Consider the following 27,747-nt stretch of genomic DNA (forward strand, 5'->3'; position numbering starts at 1 on the left):
CCCCATTCCACCTTTCCAGTCTGTCTTCTGAATAGACAGACATTTTCTCCATATTGGATAAAGGTTGATTTCTTTCTCCATTACAGCCCCCACCCTCACCCCACCCCAACAAACCCAGTATATTTCCATTCTGCTGTGTTTTTGTGCTACTCAACATGCCATTAACTTTAAGATTTACTCCTCAGCAGGCAAGCTGGAAGATGCTAAAGCCAATAAAAAACTGCTCTCTGGGACTCCAACTATGAAGAGTTTGGAGCTCTGCTTAGTATTCAGATGAAGGGAGGGCTGGAGAAGGAGGGAGGTTGTGATAGTGAAAAACCACTGCTGCTTAGAGAGCCAGACAGCCAGACAGCCCCACGCTCTGCACCTAATGTGCCGGAGGATCAGCTCTGTTCATAGCCCATTTGTGGCCAAGGATGAGGCTGCTCTCTGTGTGTGGGTGGGTGTGCGTGTGCGTGTGTGTGTTTTCATCTTTAAAACCACCAGCTCTAACACAGCATCTTCAGTGGCTCTCCACATGAGTGTTTATTAAAAACGGAACGTCCATACACATCCTTACAACTTCCTTAGCCCGGTGCTCCTTCCCTGCCTGATGCTCAATCTCTCTCAGAAAGCATTTAACTTGCCCACACAGCTCCAGCCCCGATTAATCCCTGCTGCACATCCTATACATTACTGTTAGAGAGCGGAGCACTGGGCTAATTTCGTCACCCACCAGCCACCCACACACGTTCTACAACTGAACACGTTTGGGGCTCTGCCTTAAAGATAATAAAACAAGGAGAAAACAGGCAGGCTGCAGACAATTCCCGTGACCACTTTCCTAAAAAGTTGTTGGGTTTTAATTCTTTGATTATTCTGTCGCCCCTTCCCCTAAGCACTCGCTAGCAATGATTGCTTCAAGGGAGAGAAATAATGTACTATAAACCTCTCTGCATGGTGAGTTTGGGATAATTTAAGCTACACCCTTCAAAATGCATATCTTGCACACACAGATTTTTTCCCCAAAGCCCCACTTTCCTGAGAAGGGGATCATCCAGGCTTCTCCGACCCCCCACTCCACCCAGGGGATGGCTGGTTTCTTGCTAATTCTTGCCTTAGGTTTTGTTCCTCCTTCCTTCAAACATCCACCCCCCCTCCCCCACCACTCATACCACAACTGGATTATTGAGGCACACAGCTCGACAGGCAGAGTTTACTGTTAAATTGATAGCGAAATAAAAATATCTCTTTGAATTTGTCACCTCTATCCTTTTTAGACGGCTGCGCTCCTGCTACTCTGGCCCCGAGCAGAGAACGAGGAGACCGTCTCCTCTTAGCATTTTCAGCACCACGGCGATGGACAGCACCCTGGTCCCCGGCCCTCTGAGCGCCCGCCAGTCTGCTCAGCGTCCCGGGCTCAGCCGGTGCAGTAGTCCCCATCCCAATCTTTCAAGTCGCTCTACCCAAAAATCCAAGCCCCGTTTCTTCTATATCCTCTCTCTTTCTCTTCATCTCCGGCTCCCGCTACTCTCCCCACGGCACCGCTTCTATCAGGTCTTCGCCCCAAACCCAGCCTTGCCCCAGCGAACAGCTCCCCACGCACCCCAGTCCTGGTCTCTGCTGCCCGAGCGCCTCCCTCCTCGGAGTCCGCCCGAGGCTTCCTCTCGCGCCGTCTCCCGCTCGTCCGTCGCCGGCCCGCCGGCCCGCCCGCCGGCTCCTTCTCCCCGGCAAAGTTGGGAGGGAAAGGTGCACTCACCTTTGTGCATGCCTGTGAACCTGTCCTTCAGAACCGTAAGCTCGTAGATCTTGCCGAACTCCTCGAAGAGGGGCTTGAGGTCCTTTTCATCCAGGTTGCGGGGGATCTGCCCAATGAACAGCTTGATGGCATCGTGGTCCTTCATGGGAATGGTCGACGGGTTCCCCGGGCTGTGGCTTAATCCGTTCATGTGCCCGGCGCTGCCCGGGCTGCTGCCGAGCCCGTTGGTACTGAGGCTCGCGTTGTCAGCCTGTCCGTTTGCTAACGTGGCCATCTTTATATACATAGAGAAAATCTTCTTTCCTTTTATTCTTTCTCGCTCGCACTCTCTCGCTCCTCTCCCTCGCAAGCTCGGTCGCGCTCACACACGCACACGCATACACACACTCGGGTTCTCTCCCCCTCGGTTTCTCTACACCTCGCTCTCCTCTCGCTCTCTGCTCTCTCTCTTTCTCCTCTCTTCTCTCGCTCGCTCGCGCTCGCGCTCTCTCTCTCCTCTCCCCCCTCTCTCTCCCTCCCTCTCTCCTCTCTCTCTCTCTCCTTCTCCTCTCTCTCTCTCTCTTTCGGTCTGATCTGATTTTTTTTTTTTTTTTTTTTTTACATTGAACAGACAGGATCTCTGTCCTTTCCGTTTAAACAGGCTGGACCGGTTCAAGTTCCCAGTCAGACCAGGGGTGGGGGCCGCGAGTGTGCGCGCGCGGAGGAGGGGGGCACTGGGAGAAGGCGAGCTGGGGGCGGGGGGGAGCTCCCGCGCGGCGGCGGGCGGCGGCCAGGAGCAGGGCGGCGTGGGGCGGCGTCGGCCCCGCCGCGCCTCCCCCGTCGGCGACCCCAGCGAGCGGCGGTGGTACAGTCCGAGACGGCCCCGGGCTATAAATAGCGCCAGGCGCATGGCTCTTCGGGAGGCGCTGAGATTCCGGGCCCGGCGACCGCGGGGAGCGGGTGCCTCTTAGGAACCGGGTTGCTGGCCTCCTCTTTGCCTTTTGGGGGTTCTTTTTGTAATAGCAGCAGGTGCAACTTTTTGTATTTTAAAAACATTGATTTTCATTTTCGTGTGGGTATGTAGGGGGCCGTTATCCACCGAGCTGCGCTCTCTTAGGGCGCCAGGCGGGCGAAGCAAAAGCAGGGATGGCGGGCGGGGCGGCGGCGAAGGCGGCGGCGGAGGTGGAATGGGCGCTTTTTTCTCCCATCTGGTTCCCTTTATTTATTTATTTCGACTAGAAAAAGCGAGCTGGCTTGGAGGGAGTCCGCCCAGCGATCCGAGTGCGCATTGATCAGTGTGGAGAGAAAAAAAGCTACATAAATATATATTATGTGGATGAATCTATAGACAAGAGCTGTCTTGCGCGCGCTCTCTGTCTCTCCGTCTCTCTGCTTTTTTCCTCCTCGCATCCCCAACCTGCCAGAGCAGCCCCAAACCGTCGCCCTCCCGCACAGCGTCTACCGCTACCCGAGCCACCTGGGACTGGGGAGTAGTTGGGCCGCGCTGGGGGGACGGGGCGTAGAGATTCTGGGCCCGACCCGCCTGCGAAGACTGGAGGTGGGTGTTTCCGTCCCGGACGGCCTCCCCCGCCCCAAAGCGCGGCGGCTGGTCCGGCAGGCGGCTGGCGGGAGGAAGGTAGGAGCCGGGCGCTTCGGCCCGCTCGCCCGCCGGGGAAGGCGGCAGGCTCTGGGCGCAGTGGCCGGTGAAGCAGCGCGAGGGACTGGCTTGATTTTGCCCTCATCTGCTTTACTGGTTCAAACGGAATTTTTATTTTCTTAATCCACCATCAAAGAAATAAAGCCCCCAATCGCCATCCGGGCTGCGGCCAGACCCAGACTCGCGCGGCGTGCGCTGCCCCCGCGGGTTTCGTGTGCAGCACTGCCCGCTCCAGAAGTGCGAGGCTGCGAGTCGCGTTCGCGGGCGAGAGCCGAGGGTCCGGCCGCTCAGCCGGGACTCCGCGGAGTCCCCCACCAGGTCCGCCGGGGCCGGAACATGGGCTGCGCAGGAGAGGCAGTGGCTGGCGCGGGAGCGGGGTCCAAGCAGCCCCGCCTCTGGGGGCGAACGCTAGTGGTGAACTTGGGTTGGGAGAGCAGATTTTAATATTTACCTGCACCCCATCCTTTCCCACATTTGCTTTTCCAGGGCAGCCTTTTCTCGGCTTCAGAAGCCGGGCAAATTAAAATAACGTGCCCGCTTCCCCGCGGGTTGCGGGGCAGAGCTGCTGGCCTGCCACCGGCCCCTTTTGGGGGTTCTGGGTTTCTTTTCTTGCCCTCGGATGACATGACGTTAGTAAACGATATGTTTAAAATTTTATCTAAAGAAATGAGACCCGGCTTCCTGAAAATCGAGACCAAGCCCGTTTGGTACAACCACAACGCGGAGCTCTCCAGCGCTGGGAAGAGGCCCAAGGAGGCCCCGAGGTTCGCAGCCCCAGGCCCCCAGCCCACCCGGGACACCTCTCCCTGAGGATCCAGGGCCCAAACCAAACAGCAAGTACAATTCTGAGAACTGTGGAACTTCCTCCTTTCATTTTAAGCTTCTCCTGCCTTTGCTTGATGGAATCGTGTGTAAGTATAGTTGATTCATAACTCGGTTCCCGGGATTACATTATCCAGTGTTACTTGATAGTCTAAGAATCGCCCAAGTTGATGGAATGGAACAGAAACTCACACATAGAGCCTCTCTGCCATGTGACTGTGTGGTTGGTGTGCCTGGGACGTGCTGTAATAAGGCAGCATGTCCCCAGTAGGCACTGGGCGGGTCTGAGGGAGGGTTTGAGCCCGTGGCTTGGAGGTGTGTGCATACGTCTTGTCAGGACTGTGGGTGCTTATGTGGATGCAGTGTGGCTGTGTCCATAGACCCTGTTTGTCTCCACACTCTGCCTGTGTGTGCGTGTGTGTGTGTGTGTACCCACCAGCCTGAGACCTCTTCCTCCCCTTTCCCTCCGGACACATCAGCAGAGGCCAATAACTTTGTCCAAAATATCTACTCCCACATCATCTCCTGGTGCTGGCCCTTACCTTCCAGGATCTCACAATGGAGTGGAATATATTTTCTGCCATAACAGGAGAGTTTAGGAGAGTAGTTCCTACTTTAGGTCTCTCTTTCTCTCCCTGCCTGCCACCCCCTCAAAGCAAAGTGAGAACAAGGGGAAGTGAAGGGAGTGAGCTGAGGAGCTGGGAAAGGAGGGACCTGCGCAGAGGAGGGCCGCTGAGGCTCGCCCTCCACTTCTTCCTGCCACCACCCCAGCGTCCCCCCTGCCCCCCGTCCAAGTAAATTATTCACGGGTTTTTCATTATCATATTATTATTAATAATAATAGCCAATACATAAATAAAAGCAGTCCCTGAGCAGGAGTGGGTGGGAGAGTGGAGTTGTTAATGAAAGGGGGCGTCTAGTTATTTCAGATGCCCGCAGAAACTCCTCCATCAATACAGCGCCAACTCCCTCCAGGACTGTGCCTCTTCCCCCTGCAGCACGGCCCCTCCCTGCGTCTCTCCACTGTGGACCCAAAGCTGCGGAGAGCTCCTTCTTTCTCAGGTGAAGGTCTTCACCCTCCCTTCTCTCCCACCTGAGGATGCCTTATTTTGGATTTGGGCTATGTCCCCTTAGGGGGAAACACATTTTCACCTCTCAGGCCTCCAGCAGGTATGTGGTGAAATGCCCCACCTGCTTGCTGGGGCAGAAGCAGCCTGAACACCAGGGCCCAAGTAACTGAGCTACCCTGTGTCAACAGCAGCTGAAGCAGCTCCTGCCATGGCATTGATCTCTTAAAGGCAAAGAGCTAGATCTCTTAGGCTCCCACCTCTCTGCCATAGCAGAGTGTTGGGGATAAAATAACATGGACAGGTATCTCAAACTAATGTAGTAAAGGAGCAGGACCCCTGAGAAAATAGTAAGGAACATGGTTAGGTTGGCTTTTTGGTATCCTTGCCCTTGAGATTCTAGATAAACTGGAGTTCTTTTTTTTTTTTTTTTTACCTTAGGTCATCAAAAAGAAATGTAATTAGGAAAGATGGGGGCAAAGTATTACTCACCGTGACATTTAAACAGATTTAAAACTTTTTCTCCAAGTGCCACTTCATGGCCACAATTATTCCATCCACTGAGAGGGAGAAGGCTGGTGAAGGGAAGTGGGAGCTGGGAACACTGCTTCTCGTTTTCTCTCTGCGTTTGGGTTTACATTTTGTTGCTGATTCAGGAAGCCCCATAGGGTGGGGATCTTTGCTCTGGTGGTGTATTTCTGCAGCCCTCGCCATTGCCTCCTGCTCCTCATTTCCCTTTGCTTCTCCTCCTCCAGGAGGAAGGAAGCCCTTCTTGTGCTCAGCTTCCCTCCAGCTGAGCCATCACTCTCCTCCCTCTGGCATCCACTGAACTACATTCCGTAGCCCTGGCCATGGCCACACACCCTCAGACCTGCTCTGGCTCTCCTGTGTGTGCATCTTCTCTCCGTCTAAACTGTGAACTGGTGGAAGGCAGGAATCCAATGATCTGACCTCTCCTCCTCCCCCGCATCCTCTGTCAATAGGCGTGGGCACACAGTTGGTGCTCAGGATGGAGTTTTCTTGATACCAATGGCTAATCTGACTTTGAGGGGCAATGCTGGATTCATTCATCTGGGCCCTAAGTATGGGGAGCTACAGGGCCCCAGCAGACTCTCTCCGAGAAGGAGGTCAGAGTTTGGGATGAGAACCGCATTTTAGACCACACACAGCAGTTCAGCCTCCCAAGGCAGCCTGGCTTGGCTTGGAGGCGTCACTGCCCAGTCATTCTTGTGTTCATCCAGCCCATCCAATCTACCACTGGAAGCAGCAGAGAAAGGACAGGCCTGGGAAGAATCTGCTGTCTAGTTAGACCAAAGTCATACCAAGTGAAAAGCCCCAGAGCCTCAAATGGCAGCAGATGGTTAAATGTCTTCCAGACCTGAGGAGTTCCACATGCGAGAAAACAAAACAATCCAAGTTGTATGTAATGATCTGTGATGGGGGTGGCAGCCTTGAGGAAAGAGGGGCCCTTGTGAAGGCAGGATGCAGAATGAGGTAGATGGCCAGAGAACTGGGTGATGGCCTGGCCTTAGGGCTAGGATGGCAAGAAGCAGCTGGTTCTCCAAGGTTGTGTTGAGAGCAAGCTGAAAAGAGAGCTGCGATCTGCATGGGGCTCCCCTAACAGACCAGCCCTCCAATTAAATGTCTCTAGGGAATGACTGCTCTGCCCAGACCTGCAGAGGACAGTGAGGGGAGGCTGCCGAGAGGGAGAGTGACTTGCTGTCTGTAGAGAGCTCATGTGTTGTCTGCCTCAGAGAGCAGAGTAGCCACACAGGGCATCACCCAAATGAGGGGTAGAGTGGAAGGAGCTGGTGATGTGTGCCTTGGGGCTCTGGAAAAGGTGGAGCTCATGTGGGCAGGGCATCCAGGGAAAGCTTTCTGGTGGAGATAGCTCTGATCTGGTGCTGCAAGAAGGGCTGGGTCAGCTTGGGAAGAGAGGGTGGAGGTTGAGGCAGTGGGTGGAGTTGCCAGGACTGGAGTGTGTAATGGGCTCTGGGTTCTTGTGGGATGGTGAGAGGGTGCCAGTTCCTAGAGGGGCTCCTATGTGGAGGTAGTTTAGATGGGGAAGATGGGGCTTTGAAGGCAGCCTCAGAAGTCTCTTTCTAGTCTTTTCCACAAGCCTAGGGCTTCTCTGTCCTTGAATAATTTGGGAAGGTTTAGTGATATAAGGAACAGTAATTGAGGTTATTAATTTATTAACATTAGCAGCCTTTTGCCACTCAGAATAGATGATTGAAGGGCTCCCCTGTCCTGTCCTGAGCCCACGGCAGGCCTGGTAGTGGGAGCAAACTCATGGAGGGAGGAAGAGAATCAGAGGTAGGATGTTGTGTGTTTTGGGAAACCCAGGGGCTCCCCAGAAGGGACTGAGCTGCCTCCTGGAACGCAGACAAGGGCGAGGACTGGCAAGAGAGGGGCTTCTGGGCTGTTTTCCCTGCTAGCTGAGCCCCAGGGACACGTGGCGTTGGTCTTGTGGGGCCTCTGGCTTTGGGCAGCAGTGAGGATCACATTGGGGAGATTCTGGGCCTTTGGGTCAGCCTAGACATGCTGCCCGTTCCCAGGCTTCCATGCCAACCCAGGGCTTTGCTTCTTTTGCTGAGGGCGGGCAAGAAATGGACACAAGAGGCAGGATAAGGGGTCTGGAATCCCAGCCAGGGCATCTTCATGTGGTGGGGCTGGGAGAGACAGAACTCGACAGAAGGGACCTGAGTCATCACTTTCTTGGCCTCAGCTTTCTCCTCTGTAAAATGGAGACTGCACTTCTTTCTTCCACCCTCCTTTCCCTCCTCACATCACATCCAAGAAGGTGAGACAGTGGCATATCTGTGAGGCTGACTCATGGTTCTCATGTAAAAAATTATTAAGGTCAGAGTAGAGACTGAGGGTCAAAATGGGCCACAGAAAGGTGTAGATAAAGTTAACTTGTTTGCACCAGAGGGTTAGGAATTTACTCCTTATCTTTCCCAAAGAATTTACATTATTTAAAAAGGAGCCCAGGCCAGGCAGCGCTCAGCCCAACAGGAGCAAGTCCTTACAGCTGCCTTGAGGTAAAGCTGGTCAAGCCGGACTCCTTGGCTTCTGGTCCTGCCTGTCCCACTTACTACTTCTGTGACCTTGGACGGGTTGTTTAATCTCTGTGGCTCAGTTTCCTTATATGTAAAATAGCAAGAGGAAGAGAACCTACCTCATAAAGTTGTTGTGAGGATTAAATGAGTAAATGCAGGCAAAGTAAAAGGCTTAGATCAATGTCTGGCCAGCCAATATTATCTGAGCATCACTAACAGGCCCTTGGGGGCTGAAGAGCTTGCTGAAGCCCCTCCCACATCCTACAGACGACGAGGGGCCTTCCCCTCTGGCCAGGGCCTGAGTTGGACCCTGAGTTGGACCCGCAGGAGATGTCCTCACTTGCTGCAGAACTGTTTCTCAAGGTGCTCCGGGGTGCGGGAAGCCTTCTGGGAGGATGGGCCCACATCACGGCCTCTTCCTGGGGCCTGCCCCCTGTACTGGCTGCCGGCCCTCCCCAGCACCTTCTTACCTGAGAGGTGTTGCCACAGCGAGTCCTTTTAATTGTGATGTTTTACTAATTAGTTTTTAATTATGTTAATTTAATGTACATGAGCCCTGAGGTTTTCAGAGACTTGGCTCACTTTAGAAACTGGAATAGTAAGTTGTAGTTATCACACACACAATGCTGTAGGTAAACGTTGCTTTATCACAGCCACAATTTCGCTGATAATGATGCTGGATCCACAGCTTCTACAGGGCTCTCTAGTTTTAATTTTCCCAGCTGCCGCTGCCAGACCTCCTCAGTCTAACACGCAATCCTTCAGATCGTGCTGGGGTTAAGAAACTCAGTGTCCACAGGCTGTGCAGGTGACATGAAGGAATGAGGTGGCTGGATGGGACAGGAAGAACCCAACTGGACAGGGGCTCAAGACGATGAGACTGCAGGACATTTACACTAGGCTAGATCTTCAAAGAGGTGTTATCTGGGGGCCTCAGACTCACCTCCTTGAGTGGACCCCTCCTGCTCACTCACCCAGGAGCTGGATGCTGACAAGAGCTTGACCAGGAGGCGGTGGCTACGAAGCCTGGGGAGAGGGAAGGAGAGGCTGCCGATGAGGACGGAGAGGGCTTGTGGGCAGTCCAGTTGGCCACTAAAGGCCATGGAGGGATGTAGGCTTGTGTTCCAAGGGTGGCAGGTGGCCATGGGGTGGGGGTCTTGCAGCAGGGCTGCATCATAGGAGAGACTTAGAGTGGGGTCTCATTGACCATATGCTGACCAGCTGCTGGTAATAACATAGAAGAGTAAAATCAATGGGACAAGACCAGGACAAAGAAGGCACTGGGTATTCATGAAGAAAGGGCAAGAAGGGAGAAATCACCCCCCGTTCCCTGGCCTGACACACATGTGCTGAGTGGAAGGGGCGCCGAGTCAGGCCCATTCTCCATAGATCATTTCTTCATTCAAAGGATGAAGGTTTGCTACCACTAGGAACATTTAAAGAACATGCCACAGGTTTTCAAGAACCAACTCCCCCTCAAATAATTCCAAGATGGCACCCTTCTTTTAGTAAATTTAAAGTCTTCCAAAGTGTGTATGTAAAGTTGTATATATAAATTCTGGTCTCTTTCTAAACAGACATGTGAATATAAATTTTGCACAAAGAGTATAATTTAAAGAAATACAGTCTATAAATACAACTGGGCATTTATTGCTTTAAAATATAAGACTTAAATTACTGTACTTTACATACAGACATGCATAGGTGCGTGCATTGTGTAGAGAAGGAGTTGGACTTTGGGACCAGACAGATCTGTCACTTACTGGCCATAGGAGTCCTGCTCTGAGAGCCTCAGCTTCGTCATCCGAAACATGGGCATGATAACATTGCCTGTGATCGTCATGAAGAGGTAATAAATTCCTGAAAGAGGTGATAAATATTTAGTGCCTACCATGTAGTAGGTGCCCCATAAATGTTAGCTCTGTTTATTATGAGTGTATTCATTAAAAAGTGAACCAATTCTCTCCTTTCCAGGTATAAATATCAGGCTGTAGCAGAAAATAGCATTTAGAATGTCTGTAATGGGACCTGGAGATTTTCTAAAGAAGAGGGCAGTTGGGGGCTCTCCTCCATGATCCTCCCAGCATGTTGGGGAGATGAGAGGCATGTGAGTCTCTGGTTGGAGGTGCAGTGTTGTGGGAGAGCATTTTGGGGAGCGGAGCCCAGGTCAGGGAAGGGCCCCATGAATTTCTGCTCACACAGCAACTCAGTGATGCCCACCTGCATTCAGGATTAGGAAGGGGTCCACACCGTAGCGCACACCGACCATCGCCTTCCCACTGTTGGGGGGCCTGCACCCATACATCTGCACGCCCAGACCCAGGGGAGGCTCCCACACAGGTCTGCATGGCGCAGCCCCTCCCGGGGAAGGGGAAGGGTGGGCGAGCTCTGTGACTCACTGCCTGGCTCTGTGCCCTCTCGCTGAGTCACAATGTAATTGATCCCTCCCTGCGCCAGGTTTCTGCTCTCATGTGACCCAAAGCAGGGTCATTTCCAGACCCAGACTGGGGAGGCCTGGCTGGGAGAGGCAATCCCAGGAGGGAGGGGCAGGCTGACAGAACCTTGAGGGTGGCCCTGAGCCTTGTGTATGACTTTCCTTGACGTCTGCTGGGGTGCGGTGTGTGCAGGAGTCAGTGGTAGACATATATGTTCCCTTCCTGGCCTCCATTGGTGTCCCCATCAGAGTAGGGCTCTCCCTGTAAAATTGCCTCCAGGAGATCATGAAGGGGGTGGTTTGGTCGCTGGGAATCTCCTTGAAGATGCTCAAGGTGTTTGTGCTTCAAGGACGAGGGTGCCTCATCCTTGTTTCGAAAATGAGTGGTGGGCTTGGAGGAGCCGAGGAGTGGGCGGTAGGAAGTTATGTGATCCACACATCATACAAGGGCAATGTCACCCCTTGGGGCTCAACCTCATGCCATCCTTGGCCCAGAAAGAGAAGAACCACCTCTGGTACTGATGAAGTGAGAAACTCCGGCTAGCAGGGATAAAACCACAAGTTCTCCTGGCTTCGCGGCAGAGAGCAGAGTAAGGGTCACCTTTGCCAAGGTCATCTCCAATAGATAGATGTGGGGTGTGTCTACAAGCCCCTAGACCAGCAGTTTCCACATGGGCCCTCCTATTGATGGCATCACCACCAAGCCTGAAACAAGTCTTGGTTTCTGTATCCTCATCTATAAAATGGGCATAAAATTCTCCTTCTGTCCTAGAGAGGTCTCTAATGACTATATAAAGCTCTAAGAAATAACCAATCGTATTGTTACAAACCTGCCCCCTCCTCTGTTTCCTGGTCTCTTGCCCTTGTCCTGACCCATGAGCTGGTGTCCACACGGTGGGATCTGTGCCCCTTCTGGGTTTTAATGACTGCTCCCAGTCCTGGTTTGGAGATGACCCCCACTGAGGGCAGAGCCAGGTCCTGATGGGGTTTTGTGCCAGGAGTCACTTCTGTGGCCACCAACAACAGAGAGGGCTCAATTTGGTCTCAGACCGGACTCAGGAGAGACTCGCTGTGTGCCCTTGGGTCACCCGCTTCCCCTCTCTGGACTTCATTCTCTGATTCATGAGATGGGGATGGTAATCCTTGCTCTGTACAACCTGTGGGGACTGGGGAGGATCAGAAGGAATTGTGCCTGGAATGTAGGGTGTTTAGAGTGTAGATCGGCTCCTCTCCCTATGTACCCCATCCTTGCCTCTGCACAGCCCCTGCACAGCCTCAGAGCAGCCCTGAGAACAGAAGGAGCAACCCAGTTCTCACATCCATCCTCCTCCTCTTGATTATTTCTCCCAATCACACTTAATAGCTGCCTGGCTTTGGCTGCAGCCCGGTATATAATAACCTGCAATTATTGTCCACTTAAGCTGTCCCTAGGGCCTTGTCTGTTGTGCTGCCCAGGCCCGCATGGCTAGCCTGCTGATTTCCCTGTCAGAGTCACCACCATGGGAAGAAAGCCCCCGAAGGGCTGGACTGACAACCTGTTTGGCAGGGCTGCCACCTCCACGGCTGCAGCTTCTTCAGAGACGGGGCCTCAGAGGCGGCCCCCTCCAGGCCTCATCCAGCCTTGGTGCCCCTCCGTTCTGGGGCCTGGCCCTCTGGGCTGTCCACAGCCATCCTCATCCTCTGGCCCCTGGCCCTATGCATGCACTTGTCTTCGGTTCCGTGTCTGCGCCTTTGTTTACCCTTACCCTAGGCTACCTGCTGCTTACTACAGCCCAGCCCCTTTGCAGGCTTAGTTCCTCCTCTCTGCATCCTGATAGAGAGGCATTGGCATTTTACATACCAGGCCACTGAAAGATCAGAGAGGTTAGGTGTCTTTCCCAGGGTCACACACCCAGGAAGTGACAGAGCGAAAATTCAAAATCAGGCTGGCTGATTCCACGGCTCACTTATTTCATCCTTATGCTGTGCTGTCAGCTCTCTTCAGAACAAGTCCTGCCCCGCCTTGGTGGCTCTGCTCAGTGCCACCTCTTTTGGAAAGTTACCTCTCCCACTGCAGTAGCCCTGATCTCTGCTACTCTGAACCCTTACAGCTGTTGAGCGGGCGCCAGGTGCCCTCGGCCCTATTGGGCAGAGCATGAGTTTCCCTGCTCTCCCCTCCTCTGCCCTTTTGACTCAGGAGCATCTCTGTGTGCAGACTGGATGAGCTGAGCCTTGGTCGTAGTTCCAGTCTCCCCTTCCCAGCTTTGACTCGTAGTCTCATGAGCATCTCTCCTTGGGCCGGATCCTTGCTGCTCCTGACAAGGGCCCACACCCATCTGTGCGGTCGACATTTGGGTTCTCTCTACAGCTCCCCCTGGCTCTCATGGTGGTTATGATGATGATAAAAATCTAATTTTCAGCTGTGAAAGAACACGCAGGACCCTTGCAACCACTAGGGGATGGCAGGACCTGAGGGTGTTGGTATTTTCACACCATTCAGAATCTATTAATTAAATGACTGGGGACAAAAGAGGGTGTCCAGACCCTAAGTGAGGACCCTTATCCTGAGTGCTGGTTGTCCTGGTGTGCATCTGTGTGTCAGTGAGTGTATGCGTGTGTGCGTGTCCACATAGTTTGGAGAACTGTCATGACAATGGCTGTGGGGCCTGTTAGGGCTTGTGGTGAGTGGAGTTAGGGGTCTCCTGAGCATCAGGCCAGAGGCACCTGAGGGCTCAGAGGGACTCTGAAGGCCATCACCAGGGGGTCCTCTGGGCTGCTGTCTTACTGGCAGTCACATTGGGCTTGGGCTGTTGGTGGAGGAGGTACAGGAGGCCTGTGGCCCAGTCTTTGTTGGGTCCACACACCTGTGCAGGCTCCAGGCCGGATCCTCCTCCCCAGCCCTGCCCAGAGGACAATCCCTGCCTCCTTCCAGGCTCACTCACCCTTTGCCTGAATGTTCCTCACAGCCGCTTGCATTTTTCAATCCTTGTCTTGGAAACAGATTCTCATCCAGAAGACTTTGTTGGGAAAAAGTTTTGGGGGTGCCTGAGTCCTTCTCTGGCCCCTCACCTCTTACAGGTTAAGTCTGAGGCTGGCCTGAAGGCGTCTGGTGCCTCAGGAAGGAGCCAGCCTTCCCTCTTCTGAGGGAGGCGGTGGGCCTTGTCTCTTGGCCTCCAGCCGGCTGCCCGGGTGCTGACACCCTCCCTGCCCCAGCATCTTTCTGGCCTCTCGCAGCCCTGCCCTCCTCTCAGGCTGGCCTGTAGCCCTGGGGTGAGACCTCTCAGGAAGGGGTGGGAAGAGACCCCCGGGCAGGGGCAGCACAGGTGAGGAGAGGGGCCAGGACCAGCCTCGCCAGCTACCACCCACAGCAGCACTTGGGGACTTTGCACTGAGAGGGGTGAACACGCAGTGGCCTTTGTTTCCTCTACCCGTTTGCTCCAGGCCCCAGGGCCCAGTCTTTGCCATGCTGGGGGAGGGGAAAACTCCAAACGTGCTTGGTAAAGGTCACCCACTCTCCTTTCGGCATCCTCCAGTCTTATATGGGCAAATCCTCCATCTCTGGAGGGTTTTCTTCCCCTCTCGCCTCTAGCCAAGATGGCATCTGAGGTAGGGGGAACCTGACATACCTCGAAGTGGGAGGGCGCCTGGATGGGCTCCTTGGGGTGTGGTAGCCATGCTCTCCCTTCTGGGGACCGCAGAGTGGGAGCTGCAGGCTACTCTGCCCACCAATCCCAGCTGGACGTCATGGTCAAGGGAACCCCTGGGTCCCAGCACCTCCTACACCCACCTACAACTTGTCACCCTTACCCGGGGGACCCGGGATTGACCCTGGTTTCCAGTGCTCTTCCTGCATTTCCCACCCCAGGATGCAGCCAGACAGCTTCTGGAATTCTCCTGCACTGCAGGTAGGTAGGATGGACAGGGAGAAAGAATTGATGAAATCTGTTGAAACCCATCTTTCTGCCTAAACCCACTCTCCTTTTACCTCTCTGAGTGGTGGCCCAGTTTGCCCAGAGCTGCCCAAACAGGAGGTGCCACCTAGTCCCCAGCTTCAGCTTCCTTTGAAAATGTGCTTTTCTCTCTTCCCTCCCCGTTCTGTGCTTCAGGTCCAGCTCTGGGGTGGGAGGAAGGTGCGAGGCAGCAGCCAGAGTAACACCTGCCCTTCCTCATTGTCTGCTCCCCAGATCAGAAGGCTTCTGTGGTCTGTTTCCCACTCCCCAGGCCCAGGGACGCTGGAGGATGGTCCTGCAGCCTAGTCGCTTTGTGAGCCCAGCCTGGGCACAGCGCGGCAGCGTGTCTGACAGAGCAGCAAGACCACCAGTGCCACCGAGGACCCACAGTGAAGTCAGCTTCCTCAAAGTCTGCTTCAAACATTTATAAGACGAAAAAACAAAGATTTCCCTCTGGGGTGGCTTTCAAAACTAGTTTTGATCATTTGAAGAGTAAATCCTTAGCTACTTAGAAAGCTTGACAATCTAAAATGATTCATTTGTCAAATATTTAGGTTAGTTGAGATTTAGCATTTACTAGTATGTAAAGGAGGCTTGACTGGAAACTGATCAGACAGATTTTGTGTGTAATGTTCCAATGTACTTCAGCCGCTTTCGTCACTGATGGGCACACCCCTCAACATAGCACCCACCCTCCTGTGTGTGCGCACGTGTGTGTGCACGTGCTTGTCAGGGACGCACGTGTGAGTGCATCCTCCTCATTGGGGTTTATTGTATTTTCTTTGTGTTGCTAATGCTTTTGGCCTCTGGGGGTGCTCTATATATACAGATGCAGAATTTGAGAAACACAGGATTTTCAACCTGAAAGGAACCTTAGGCATCTTCTAATCCACTTGTCTCATTTTGCACATACGGCAATTAATGTCCAAAGAGGTGAAGGGATTTGCTGGGGTCGGGGTGGGGGGTGTCAGATGTAGAACCCAGGTCTCTTTCTCTCTCTCTCTCTCACATGCACACACTCACTCATGCTGTAGTAAGAGAGGGCTATTTCCTCATTGTTCACAGCATTTCTTTGTTTCTCTCTCTCTCTCCCTTGTGCTTCTTTTTTTGCCATCAGTCTGTCTGTCTTTCCTCCTCCCCTCGCTGCTCTGCGTTCCTGGGCCGGGAGCTGAGGTGGCATAGGCAGTGGAGATGCTGGCTCCCAGGAAGGCTGCCGCAGCAGCTGGCAAGGCCAGTGCCCACCAGTAGTGGGGAAGTGGAGGCACAGCGTGTTCTCTGCTTCCCTGTCAGCTGTGAGCCTAGGGCAGCAATGCCTCAGTCCTGGGGGAAGAGGCACAGAGGAAGGAGGGTGGGTTGGCCCCGCTGTTATGCAATCTGTTTTCAGCCTGATCCTCTTTCCTTGGCTCCCTCCCCTGGGAGCTGACGTTCTCTTAGGGAGAGGCAACCGGTTACCTCCTGGCCATTCCTCCTTCTTGAGTCCTTTTCTCTAGCCTGAGCCACGTGACCTCCAGTTCAGATACCCCTTTCTGGAAGATGTATGTGCTCCTTGACTCATGTCCGAGAGACACGGGAGAGTGCTCCCTTCTCATCCTGATATCCTGATGCTGAAGTCTGGCTCCCAATTCTAAGCAGACGGTAGAAATGGCTGTTTGGCTGTGTCTCATTTTCCAGAAAGGCATGGAATCTCAGATTTGGAATGGAGTTTAGAGGTCATCTCTCTTACTCCCACAGCTGTTGGAGGAATCCATCCTCTGGCATCCCTCAAGTTTGTCCAGTCTGCCTAACCCCCTCCAGTGATGGGCCAGTTCCTTTAAACAGTCCTGCTATCATGCATTTCTCTTAAGGCGCAGCCTTGTCTCCTTGCTTTTCCCACCAAAGGTCCTGCAGTAGGTGGCTTCCCCTGTTTTCTCAACTTCTTTGTTTCTCCTTTGTTCTATAATACGCTTAAATCTGGCTTTTGCCTCTCCCACTTTACTACCAAAATTATCCTTAGTAAAGTCATCAGTGGTTTCCTTCGCCAAATCCAGCAGCTATTTCTTTAGTCTTTGTTTAAATGCTATTAACCACTTCGTTGAAATATCTTCTTTCTCTTTCGAGAAATGCATTGTTCTCTCTTTGTTCTCCCACTACTTCCCACTAGCCCTCTCGACTGGGTCCTTTCTCTGTCCAGTCTTTAAATACTGGGCTTACCCCAGTCTCACTCTTGAATTTTTCTTCTTTTTATGCTTCACACTCTCCTAGGGTCACCACATTCTTGCCCAGGAGCCTAATCCCCCATCAAATGCTGGTGGTCCCAATTGAACGTGTCCAGTCCCCTCTGCCTTCCTACGCTCTGCCACATCTTTGCCTCCTCCCCACCAGGCCCTCATTCTGTCCTACTTACACTATTGCCGTAGTCTTCCAGCTGGTCTCTTTGCCCTTGACCTCACCATCTCTGACCCACATGCACTTAACCCTGCACACAGGATGAATTTTCTAAAACTTAGGTCTGGTCATGCCAACTCCCTCCTTCAAAGCCTTCCCATTGCCTCCAGGATAGAACCCAATCTTGTTGGCCTGGGATTCCAGGATCCTCATACCCTATCCTGTTTCCTCTGCTTCCCCATCTAAGTCTGTCTTCTGGCACCTCTTCTTCCCCCTGTCCTGGGTCCCCGGCCCTAACTGGTACCAGTCTCATCCTCGCTCTCCCAGCTCCCACTAAGTTCTACAGTCCCACGATCTCGCTCACTCAGGGCCTGCTCCCCACTCTGGAATCTTCGCTCCTTTCTTTTCCTAGCTAACTGCTACTCAGTTTTCACATCTCCCCTTGAGCATCACTGCTTCAGGGAAGTCTTAGTTGCCTGACTCCACAGACTAAGGTAGGTGACCCATTGCACACTCCCAAGATACTCAGTCCTTTTTATAGCCATCTGCAAGACTGTCATGATTTAATTAGTTACTGGTTGATTCCTCCCGCACCCCCAGCCTCAGTAGACTGTACATTCCTCCAGGTCACGACGACTGTGCCTTGTTGTTCCCTCTCCACCCCAGTGCCTGTGTACACCATAAGCTCTTGTCTGATTGTGTGATCGGAGAGCTTTGAATATGCCCACCTGAGTAGGATCTTGATCCTATAACCGGGCAATAGAGGCACAAGGTTATCCCCACTACGACAGTGACCTGATGAAAATTTGGGTTTCAGGAAGATTGGCTGCAGAGCTTTACACAGGACAAGGCGGCAGCAGCAGCAGGGACTGGGGCCTGGCAGCGGTACAGGCATGAGGTGCGGGTCTGAGATGAGTGACTTTCCTCTCCCAGCCCATATGCTTCCGATGGAGAGTCCAGGAGATAGAGGCAATTTGCGCACGATTGAAAATGAACAGAATCCAGGAGTAGGCTTATGATAAGCTCAGCACACGATTGTGGAATGACCTTACCTTATTGTGGGAAGGTTTTCTCTCACTTTCTTCTCTTTCTGAATCTGTTCTTATTTCATTCCTTGGTCCCATCGCCTCCTCTTCCAAGAATGGAATCCAGAAGAAGATGCTCTCTGTTTGGAAGAATGTTCCTATCTGATTGGCTGCTAATTTGTTAATATTTTTGTTATTCTCCACAATACATGCACAACTTTCAGGTATCGCATCTGGAGGCATGAACCCCAGAGAAGAATAAAATTGTAGTTGGAAGAATCCAAAAGTGGCTGGGGTTCTGAGGTTCAGACCAGCTAAACTGATAGCTTTTCTCAACTCTAATTTCTGTGATAGGGACAAGGAGCGCCTGTCACAGCTTTCTCACCCTGGGCCCGTGATCTCCAGCCCAGTAACAAGTTAGGACACTGCTTTTCTGCTCTTTGTTATACTGGGTTCTGCCCCATCTCTCTAAAGCAATCTTATAAATCATTGATGAGAATATTTCTATTTTTATCTTAAACATCCTAGCCAAGAAAGCCTTATGAATACTTTCCAAATCAAGTGCTGGCATTGCACGATGCTTCCTCATTGATGGCAGCCCCATTTCATTGTTTTTTTGTCACTTCTTGGCTCTGCCATCCATGTCAGCAATGCCAAGTCTCAGCTTGGGGGTGGGGGCTGACCCTGATGCAGAAGCTTCTGTGGTGTCCCTTTCATGGGCAGGATCTCCTTTCCTTCCTTCTTCCCCGTGGCTGCCCCCCAAAACCTCCATCTTAAACGTTTTTTTTTCTTGGTGAGGAAGATTGACCATGAGCTAACATCTGTGCCAGTCTTCCTCTATTTTGTATGTGGGATGCTACCATAGCATGGTTGCATGAGCAGTGTGTAGGTCCACACCTGGGATCTGAACTGGTGAACTCCCAGCCACTGAAGTGGAGTGTGTGAACTTAACCACTATGCCACTAGCCCAGCCACACCATCTTAAACTTTTCAACCTTGAAATGAAGTTATGACTGATATTTATTCTCAGTAAGGTTTTCTCCTGTTGTCCATCCTGCCTCTGAACCACCACCCCTCCATCCTGATCATCATCCATGCTGTGCATAGGAACTCAACTCACTTGAGTACTAACCTACATTTGAAGGCATGAAGTTTTAGTATTAAAAAACACGCTCTCCTGTTGTGCATTCCCAACTCCACTAGTTCATGAGGACCATGTCTCTCTTGTTCATCACTGTATTCTGGGCATTAGTACAGTGCCTGGCACATGGTAAGCACTCAACAAATATTTGTTGAATAATAAATGAATAAATGAGAGGCCTAAAGGATTAGAAACCCTGCACACTGGGTCTCCTCCATCCCCTAGAACCATCTGGACCTGGCACCCTAAGATGGTTACTACAGGGTTTTCTCAGGCTCATTCTTAGTCTCCACTGAGAAAGCAAGATGATTCAAACATGTCTTTCCTAATTACCCTCAATTTGTTTGGATTTTTCTTTTACTTTGATTTTTCCTCAGCATTCCTGTTAATAATTTACATTACTTGTCCCTGCTTATGTTGTTTAGCTTGATTCTTTCAACTGAGTAAGTCTTGTATTCCTGACCAGAACAGAAATACCTGGAGGGAGGCGCTATATCCATTTACTTTATAGCCCAACTGTAAGACTTGACACAATGGGTGTTTAATAAATGGTTTCCAACTGGCTGATGGAGTGAATGGGTCTCAAACCCAACATCTACTTTTATTTTTAACATTAGAGGTTAGAGTCTAAGCCCAGGAGGGAATGCAGGGTATACTTTCAATCCTCTTTGTCGTGACTTGCATAGTGCCTCTGTCTAATCGCACAAAGTATTATGGATTTATGTAGTCTGTTTAATTGTGTGGGTACATAATAGGAAAAATGTTAGGTAAATCAAAATTATCCGGGATACTGGGTGATTTCTAGTCTGTCTTTGCAATAATTAGATGCTTCAGAGAATTTATTCCTTGAAATTTTGATGATTGTTTCAATAACATACATTCTTTGTTGTGGTTTACGTGCCAATGGGGAATGATGATCCAGGAACTCTGGAACTGTCAGTCCAATACAGATTGGATTGAAGCCCGCCATGATCAATGATGGGGCTCACTGCCATGATTGCCATACTCCCTGCCCCAAGGAGCTCACAGGGCTGGGGGTTGCAGATGTATGCCTGTGGTTCAAGGCAAATATTGTAAATATTTGAACACATAGAGAAGGATGAAGTTACTTTTCATCAGGAAACTGATGAACAACTGATGTAAAAGTCAGTATTCGAATCGAGTGTTGAAGGAGAAGTCTAATCTTATCAGCCATGACTGTGCCTAATTCCTAGTAGGGGCTCCATGAAGGTTTGCTGGCAGCCTGAGAGAAGACAGTGGTCTTCTAGGAGGAGGGAAAGAGTGAGAAACAGTAGAGTGGAGAGAGAAAGGCTCATTTGGGATGCAGTGAGTTGTGTTCTGGGCCTGAAGCTGAAGCCTGGGGTGTCTGAGCCAGTAGCTGAAGATTAATCTGGTTGGTTGGTTGGAGGCTGAGTAAGAAAGTCCTTGAGTTGAACTGAGGATTTTAGACTTCAGTCAGAAGGCAATGGGAGTCTCCGAATTGTCAGAGCAGGATCTGGGCTGTGCTTCAGTGAGGTTAGGCTGCACTGGTGAGAGGGCTGTGTTGGATGGAAGGGGCTGAGAGCAGGGGAATCCTTGTGAGGCAGTTGCAGGGGACTGGATGGGGGTAAGCAGGGTCATGAACTCCAGCAGTAGCTGTGGGTGGCAGAGGGGCTTTGTAAAGACAGAATCTGCAGGAGTGGGAGCTGCCTGCAGGATGGGCGGCTTGTCCGTGCAGCCTCTGTCTCTCTCTTCTCCCATCACCCTCCATTCCGTAATGTCACCTCCTTCAGGAGTCTGGCATCTGCATCTCCCACCCCACAGGGAGGCTCTTGTTCATGGAGAGAATTGACTTTAGAAAGGGGTGTGTGAATTTATTAAGATCTCTGTTTATCTATAAGTAGTTATTTAATGCCTTCCTATGGTCCAAAAGGGTTTGAGTAAGATAGTGTGAATGTATATAAACAAGATTTCCCACCAAATGGGACCTGCAGTTTCAGCCTGATTTCTTGTTCAACAGCACAGTTGAGAGTAAGAGCTTTGGGGTGGACAGTGGGTTTGAATCCTGACTCTTCCAGGGGCCAGCTGCGTGACAGTCAGCAAGTTACTTGTCTGCTCTGAGTCTGGGTCCTTACCTGTGCAGTTGGGAGGCGCATAACCTACCTCCCAGTTTGTTGTGTGGATTAAATGAGATCAGACATGTCAGATGTCATAGCCATAGGAAGCACTCAAATGGAGAGTCAATATCGTAAGACTCCTTACTCACTGTGAATATGATTACTCTTTTTGGCATCAGTAGTCAGGTTGGGAGGGTCTCTCCATGTGGGTGTCCTACCTCCCTTAGCAAGGAAGCTCTTGCTAGTTTATCCTGTATGTGGCCACCTACCTCACTGATGAGATAAAGATGCACATATATTTCCCCAAGGCATGACTTCCCTTCTCTTTCCTGATATTCTCCTGTATACAGTTCTGCCCATTTTGACAAACTGGTATGGGGGAAATACCAGTAGGTGATAACGGTGCTAGCGTTTCCATTTAGGACTCATTCATACAGGTGCACCCTGTAAAGACTTGGAATACAAAATAAGACTGACCTTTGTTCTCAGAGACTGACTGGGGTGGGAAGAGGAAGCATGGGCCTCTACATAGATAATCACAGAACAGTGAAGCAGGTGATACAGATGGATGGATGCAGTGCTGTGGGAGCAGCCCAGGCCAGGTATGAACTGAGTCAAGAAGGAGTAGGAGTCCACCTGGCAGAGAAGGGAGGGAGGCGTTCAGGCCAGCGGGAGGATTGGCGATCTGGGGAGGACAGTGTGTTGGGGAATGTTGGGAAACCCCCAGGTGGCTCAGTAAAACCAGACTGTGGAGTTTTTTCCTGAAGGAGACAAGAGAGAACAAGTATTGGAGAGGATGTGGGGAAAAGGGACTCCTGTGCACTATCGGTGGGAATGTAAATGGGTACAGTTACTATGGAAAACAGTATAGAGTTTCCTCAAAAAATTAAAAATAGAGCTATCATATGATCCAGCAATTCCACTCCTTGGTATATACTTGAATGAAATGATAATGGAATATTGAAGAGATATCTGTATTCCCATGTTCAATGCAGCATTATTCACAATAGCCAAGATATGGAAACAACCTAAATGCCCATCAATGGATGCATGGATAAAGATGATGTGGTATGTATACACAATGGAGTATTATTCAGCCACGAGAAAGAAGGAAGAAGTCCTGGAGATCTCATGCACAGTATGGTGAATAAAGACAACAACATTTTATTGTAATCATCAAACGTGCTGAGAGACTAGATCTTAATTACTCCCATGCCAAAAAAGAACTGATAATTCTGTGACATGATAGAGACGCTAACTATTGCTACAGGGAAATCACGTTACAATATATAAATGTATCAATTTAACATGTTGTACACCTTAACTTTACACAGTGTTACATATATTTCAATAAAGAAAAAACGATATCAATTCAAAAAAAAGAAGACTGTGGAGTTTCTAATGGGGCATCTGTGTATCAGAAAGGGTCTAATAATGGAAAAAAGGCAGTGGGGCAGGGGAACTGAGGTGCTCCTCAGATCACTCCCAGATCATTACCAGTTTCTCCTCTGACTGGTCTTTACAACCAAGCTATGTACTATATTTCCTGGTATGAAATGAAAATGAAAAATGAAGAACTTCTTTTATTTTACCAGATTTATATTCAGAGTCTTAATTTTCTTTTATCCCTTTTTGCCTCTGGAGAGGGATATTCAGTGTCAAAGAATTTCTGGCTTCATCAGCTCAGAGCATCACCTCCAGCCCCATCTCTTCCCCTTGGCAGAGGGTGAACAACCGTCCTGAGTGAACCTGGGCAACCTGTCCCCACGCCTCCCTGAGGATCTCTGAGGGGCCGGGTGCTCTTAATACGTGCTGCCACCACTAGCACTACTTCAGGGTGATGGTGGGAGGCAGCCCCAGCACGGCCATCTGAGAGGTGCTTGAAGAATGGATGGGGGGAGGCACTGTGCAGGCATCAAGACCCTGCCAGTTTTCAGAACTGCCTAAGTGACTGCAGGACAGACTGGACCTGCCCTGGGATCATTTGCAAGGGTCTTGGGCCTAACTCTAGGCCTTGGTGCCATCTGGGTCTAGGGGTAGGTCTTTGTTGTTGTTTTTTTTTTGATTCTCCATCTGGCTTATGTTCTGCTAAATGCCTAAGGACTAAGAGGGAATCATTGATGTCGTTTTCCCTGCTGAGTAAATGAACAGGTCAGTTTCTTCCTTATGGCTTTCAAGGCCCCACGTGATCTGAACCTGCTGACCCTCCAGCCGCACTTCTCTCTCTCTCCCAATTCAAATCCTGTGCCCTGGTCAGGCAGCGTCCAATGTCTCATGTCCAACTGGACTCCTTTGAGGCTGCAGCTCTTGCCTCTGCCTGTGATGGCCCCCTGCCCCCATCATGCACCCCATCCCAGTCTGCTCATTCTTTGAGGCCTGGGCCCGGTCAAACCTCCTGTGAAAGTCCTCCTGGCTTTTTGTGCCCTCACATCTTTTCAGAGATCAGAACTGGGAGACCCAAGAGCGTTTAAGGGTCTGAGAACTTAGATGGGAACCTCACTGTTAATGCATGTCGTTGAACATTTTGACTTCCCAGACTGATCTAACGGTGCTTCCAAACGGTGGGGACTTTGTGCTTCCTTGTCTTCTCTGAGACAGCCAGCCTAGGACAGCCTGCAGGAATGGCAGTTGGCCTGGCTTAGCAGTGGGCTGCTCTTTTTTGTTCTGTTGACTCTTTTTCCCCCTTCAAAATAAGCTTTCTTATTTGCAGAGAGTCAAATGGGAAATCTCAGCCTCTGAGCTTGAGGGGTGCTGGGCAGGCACATGCTACATTCTGACCTCCGGGCAGACACGTGTCCAACCCTCTGGGCAGATCCCCACCTGCCTCTTCCTGGCAGCCCCTGATGCTGCCCCTACTCTGAAATGGTATTTGGTAGAACCTGAGGGATTCTTCTGTGTGTCTGACCACAACCTCTACCCCAGAGGGCCCAGTGTGCAGCCTGCTCCATCCTGGGTTCTGGGGGTAGATGGGAGAAGCAGACTCAGACCCTGCCTTTGGAAGCTTGGGACATGGCTTCCATCCCAAGGATGTGCTGGAGGATAGGAAGTTTGGACAGGCAGGGAGGCCCCGAGTGCCTTCCAGATGTGGGAGAGGAGCTGAGGCTAAGTTAGGCCTGTTTCCTCTTGACTCTGGCACAATTCCTTTGTGATCTCTTCTCTCTGGACCTCTGTTTTCTCCTCCATCAAATGGGTATAACCAACTGCTGACTGGCCCCCGGGATTGCAAGATGATAACTTGAGGTAATGTGAAGGGAAATACACTTTTGAGGATGAGGGCAGCCTCTGAGTGAGGAGTAAGCACCCTCCTGGCCCTTTGCATGGAGTCAGTGCTGCCTCACTCAAATTTAAACTTCGTTTGTCACCAGCTTTACCATTCTCATTTTCATAGATTGTTTGATGAGGACGTTATGCTCTATTTAAAGCTTCTTAAAAAAAATTGCAGGGTAGTTGGATGGTTAATGCATTTTCATAACACACAACTGTGTCAGTTCATCGTAGCAGGATGCTTCCCTGACTCTGTGTGTGTGTGTGTGTGTGTGTGTGTGTGTGTGTGTGTATCTTGGGGAAAGTTACGCCACGGGGGGTTCTCTTGGCTGAAAAGGAACCTGGGGATGGTGGAGATACATCAATCAGGAGGTTTGTGGCTCTCCAGTCCATCACTTCTAAAATCAGCTGTGAATAAGGCACAACTTGGAGGGAGGTGCCCTGGAGGACTCAGAAGTCTAAACCAGGGCAAGGTTTAATTTGGGAAGGAGGTGTTTGTTCTTAAACATCACATTGTGCTCAGGTAGAGCTGCTTTCCCCAGCTGTGGAAAAAAGGGCTGTCTTCAGGCCTGCAGGGCAGGAAGGGGATCCTGCAAAAGGGCCTGTATTTGGAATTGAGTCCATTTGGAATCAGATCAAAGCTATCTTTGGATAATGGCATTTAAGGCTCCATTCTGATCTTTCCTGTTTTTACTGGGATTCTTAAGATCAGAGTATGAGCTTTGGAAACTTGACTGTTTTTGCTGGCTTGATGGATGGATTGATTAATTTATTAATTAATTAAGTGCTCCGGCCTGCAGACAGACTCATAATTTGAGTTACTTGCCAAGATTTAGAAAAGCAGAGACTTTGGAAGGTCTGGATTCATCAGGCCCTCGCTCCCTGGGCTGAGCAGGGAGGGCATCACGCACTCTTCAGTTACACCCTGCTGCCCAGCTGCCCTTTCACTTCAGACCACCTACCTGGGCCTCCACGCACTTGAGTTTGCAGCCCTGAGGGGGTCAGCTGCGCCGGTGGGTCTCTGTGGGTCCTTTTACGTTGACAGGGAGAGGTATTGTGTGTACCTCAAACTATTGTCATAGCTGATAACGACCAGCTTTCTGAACCCAAAGCAGTCATTTCCCACCCATTGTGAGCTCCCGCAGTTTCTCCACTGTATTTCCAAGTATGGGTGTTATGGACCGAATGTTTGTCTCCCCCCAAATGTACGTGTTGAAATCTTAATTCCCAATGTGATATTATTAGGAGATGGGACCTTTGGGAGGTCCGTAGGTCATGAGGGTGGAGCCCTTGTGAATGCGATTAGTGCCCTTATGAAAGAGGCTCAGAAAGCTCCCTTGCTCCCTTCTGCCATGTGAAGACCCACTGAGAAGATGGCTGTCTATGAACCAAAGAGTTGGCCTTCACCAGACACGAATCCGCTGGCACATCGATCTTGGACTTCCAGCCTCCAGAACTGTGAGAAATAAATGTTCGTTGTTTTAGTACCCAGCCTATGGTATTTTTGTTATAGCAGCCCGAACAGAGAGACACTGGGTACCACTGAGCAGCCAGGTGGGCTTGGGCACGGGAGAGGGTGGGGCTGTACTTGGCTGGATCAGGGAAGCATTAAGCAGGGGAGTGAGCTTTCAAAGGCTATTCAGATGATGGCGTTAGGGCGAGGAATTACAGGCCGGCCCTGGACTGGGGGTCTACAGAGAGATAGGATGAGCTTACAAGAATTTCCATATTTGAAACCCTGTTTGGCTCTTCAGATATAAATTCTCTAGAAATTTTGTCCCATAAGGGAAAAAAACCATTTTTTCACCCCATAGGCAAAAGAAACTTGGGAGAAATGAATATATATGTAATCCCATCTTTAAGATATTTTTAAAATAGTATTGTCACTTTAAAAATTTATAAATGTAAACACTTATTAATTATAAATTGTTGATAATATATGCATAGAGATGTGAAAACAGAACAGTCATATGCTTTCAGTAGAAAATGAAGAGATCTTTATTTAAAAAGCCGTATCTTTTCTAGAACATAGCACATCCATTATAGATACTCAGGGAAGTAGACCAGGGGCCTCCTAAGGTCCTGCAGCTCTGAAACTATGAAAATGCATCTTCTTATTTTCCATCTAGTAAAATTGTTAAACAATTCTGTAAAACTCTGTCTGTTCATTGGTTATGCTGTCTCTGGCTGTGCTCTAACTAACATCGTACTAAGAATTGCATTTTTCTCTCTCCTGACTTAGATTTAAATCTTGCAATCACCGCTGGGAAGTGAGCTGTATCATCTTGAGAAATCAGACCACAGAGACGGGCTTGCAGCTGGCAGGCTGGGTCATCTTTAATCACTTAACCCTTCATGTCAAAGGATGGGTTTTAGCAGCAGATTCCTCCTCAAGAATTTGCCATGGCAGATTTTCTCAAGGAAAACCTGGGAGTTAAAATGAAACAGAGTGTGTATGGTGAAAACCTTGCCTTATAAATTGACTTTTGTGCTTTTACACAAGACTGGTTTTATGTGTATCTCCACGTCACTTTCTCTTGTGGGCGTGTGTCTGTGTCTGGGGACAATGTATATGTTCATGTGCTTTTATGTGAGAATATGCAATGAGTCTTTATGTGCAGGTGTGTATATGAGAGTGTGAATGTGTGCGGATATGTTGCGTGTCTCAGGAAACTTACTTCTTCCCTATCTCGTAAAAAGATCCAGGCTATACAAGCCTGGTATAGCAGATTGTTTGAAAAAATGGTTGCAATAATTTCTTTCTTGTATTTATACCCTTGGGTAGTACCCTTCTAAACTGATGCTGGGGTGGCCATGTACTTTTCTTTAGCCAGTGGGACATTACCAAATGTGACACAGACAGAGAACTGAAAAGCAATTGCACACTGAAGATGTCTTCTCCTGCCGCTCTTGGGAACCCTCAACCAACATAATGTCAATGAACCCTGGCAAACCTGCTGGAGACATGTGGCCCGGTGACCCCTGCCACCCTAGCTGACAGCCACCACTGACTGCCAGACATGTGGATGAGGTCATCCTGGACCAAGCAGCCTCATCCCACCTGTGAACTCTGTGGAGAGACAGCTGTGAGCCCAGGGGAGCCCAGCCCAGATAGCCCACCCACATAATTGTGAGTAAGTAATAAATAACTCCTGTTTGAAATCACTAA

General features: G+C 50.4%; 1 protein-coding gene and 1 long non-coding RNA gene across 49 annotated transcripts in view; one reads left to right on the top strand and one right to left on the bottom strand.

Annotated features, from left to right (window-relative positions):
* Positions 1-2,397, bottom strand: part of CELF4 (CUGBP Elav-like family member 4) — a 306,023-nt gene extending 303,626 nt beyond the window's left edge. For 15 of the 47 annotated variants that reach the window (XR_011421025.1, XM_023647711.2, XM_023647695.2 and 12 more), the window contains exon 1: positions 1,739-2,313. Coding sequence is in view for 42 of the 47 variants with exons in the window: in XM_023647711.2 (XP_023503479.1) it covers positions 1,739-2,024 (286 nt within the window). In the remaining 5 variants the exon portion in view is untranslated. Of the gene's footprint in view, positions 1-1,738 lie in introns of all 47 variants that reach the window. The other 32 variants (XR_011421024.1, XR_011421023.1, XM_023647706.2 and 29 more) reach the window with 4 other exon arrangements.
* Positions 2,398-2,622: 225 nt separating this feature from the next.
* Positions 2,623-27,747, top strand: LOC138915293 (uncharacterized). 2 transcript variants are annotated; one of them, XR_011421026.1, is made up of 5 exons: positions 2,623-2,746; positions 4,039-4,285; positions 25,939-26,036; positions 26,821-27,027; positions 27,409-27,747. It is a non-coding gene; the product is annotated as an uncharacterized lncRNA (long non-coding RNA). The 2 variants fall into 2 exon arrangements; XR_011421027.1 differs by lacking the exons at positions 25,939-26,036; positions 26,821-27,027; positions 27,409-27,747 and adding an exon at positions 14,845-22,696.

The sequence above is a fragment of the Equus caballus genome, chromosome 8 (assembly GCF_041296265.1).
Source record: "Equus caballus isolate H_3958 breed thoroughbred chromosome 8, TB-T2T, whole genome shotgun sequence".
Taxonomy (NCBI): Eukaryota; Metazoa; Chordata; class Mammalia; order Perissodactyla; family Equidae; genus Equus; species Equus caballus.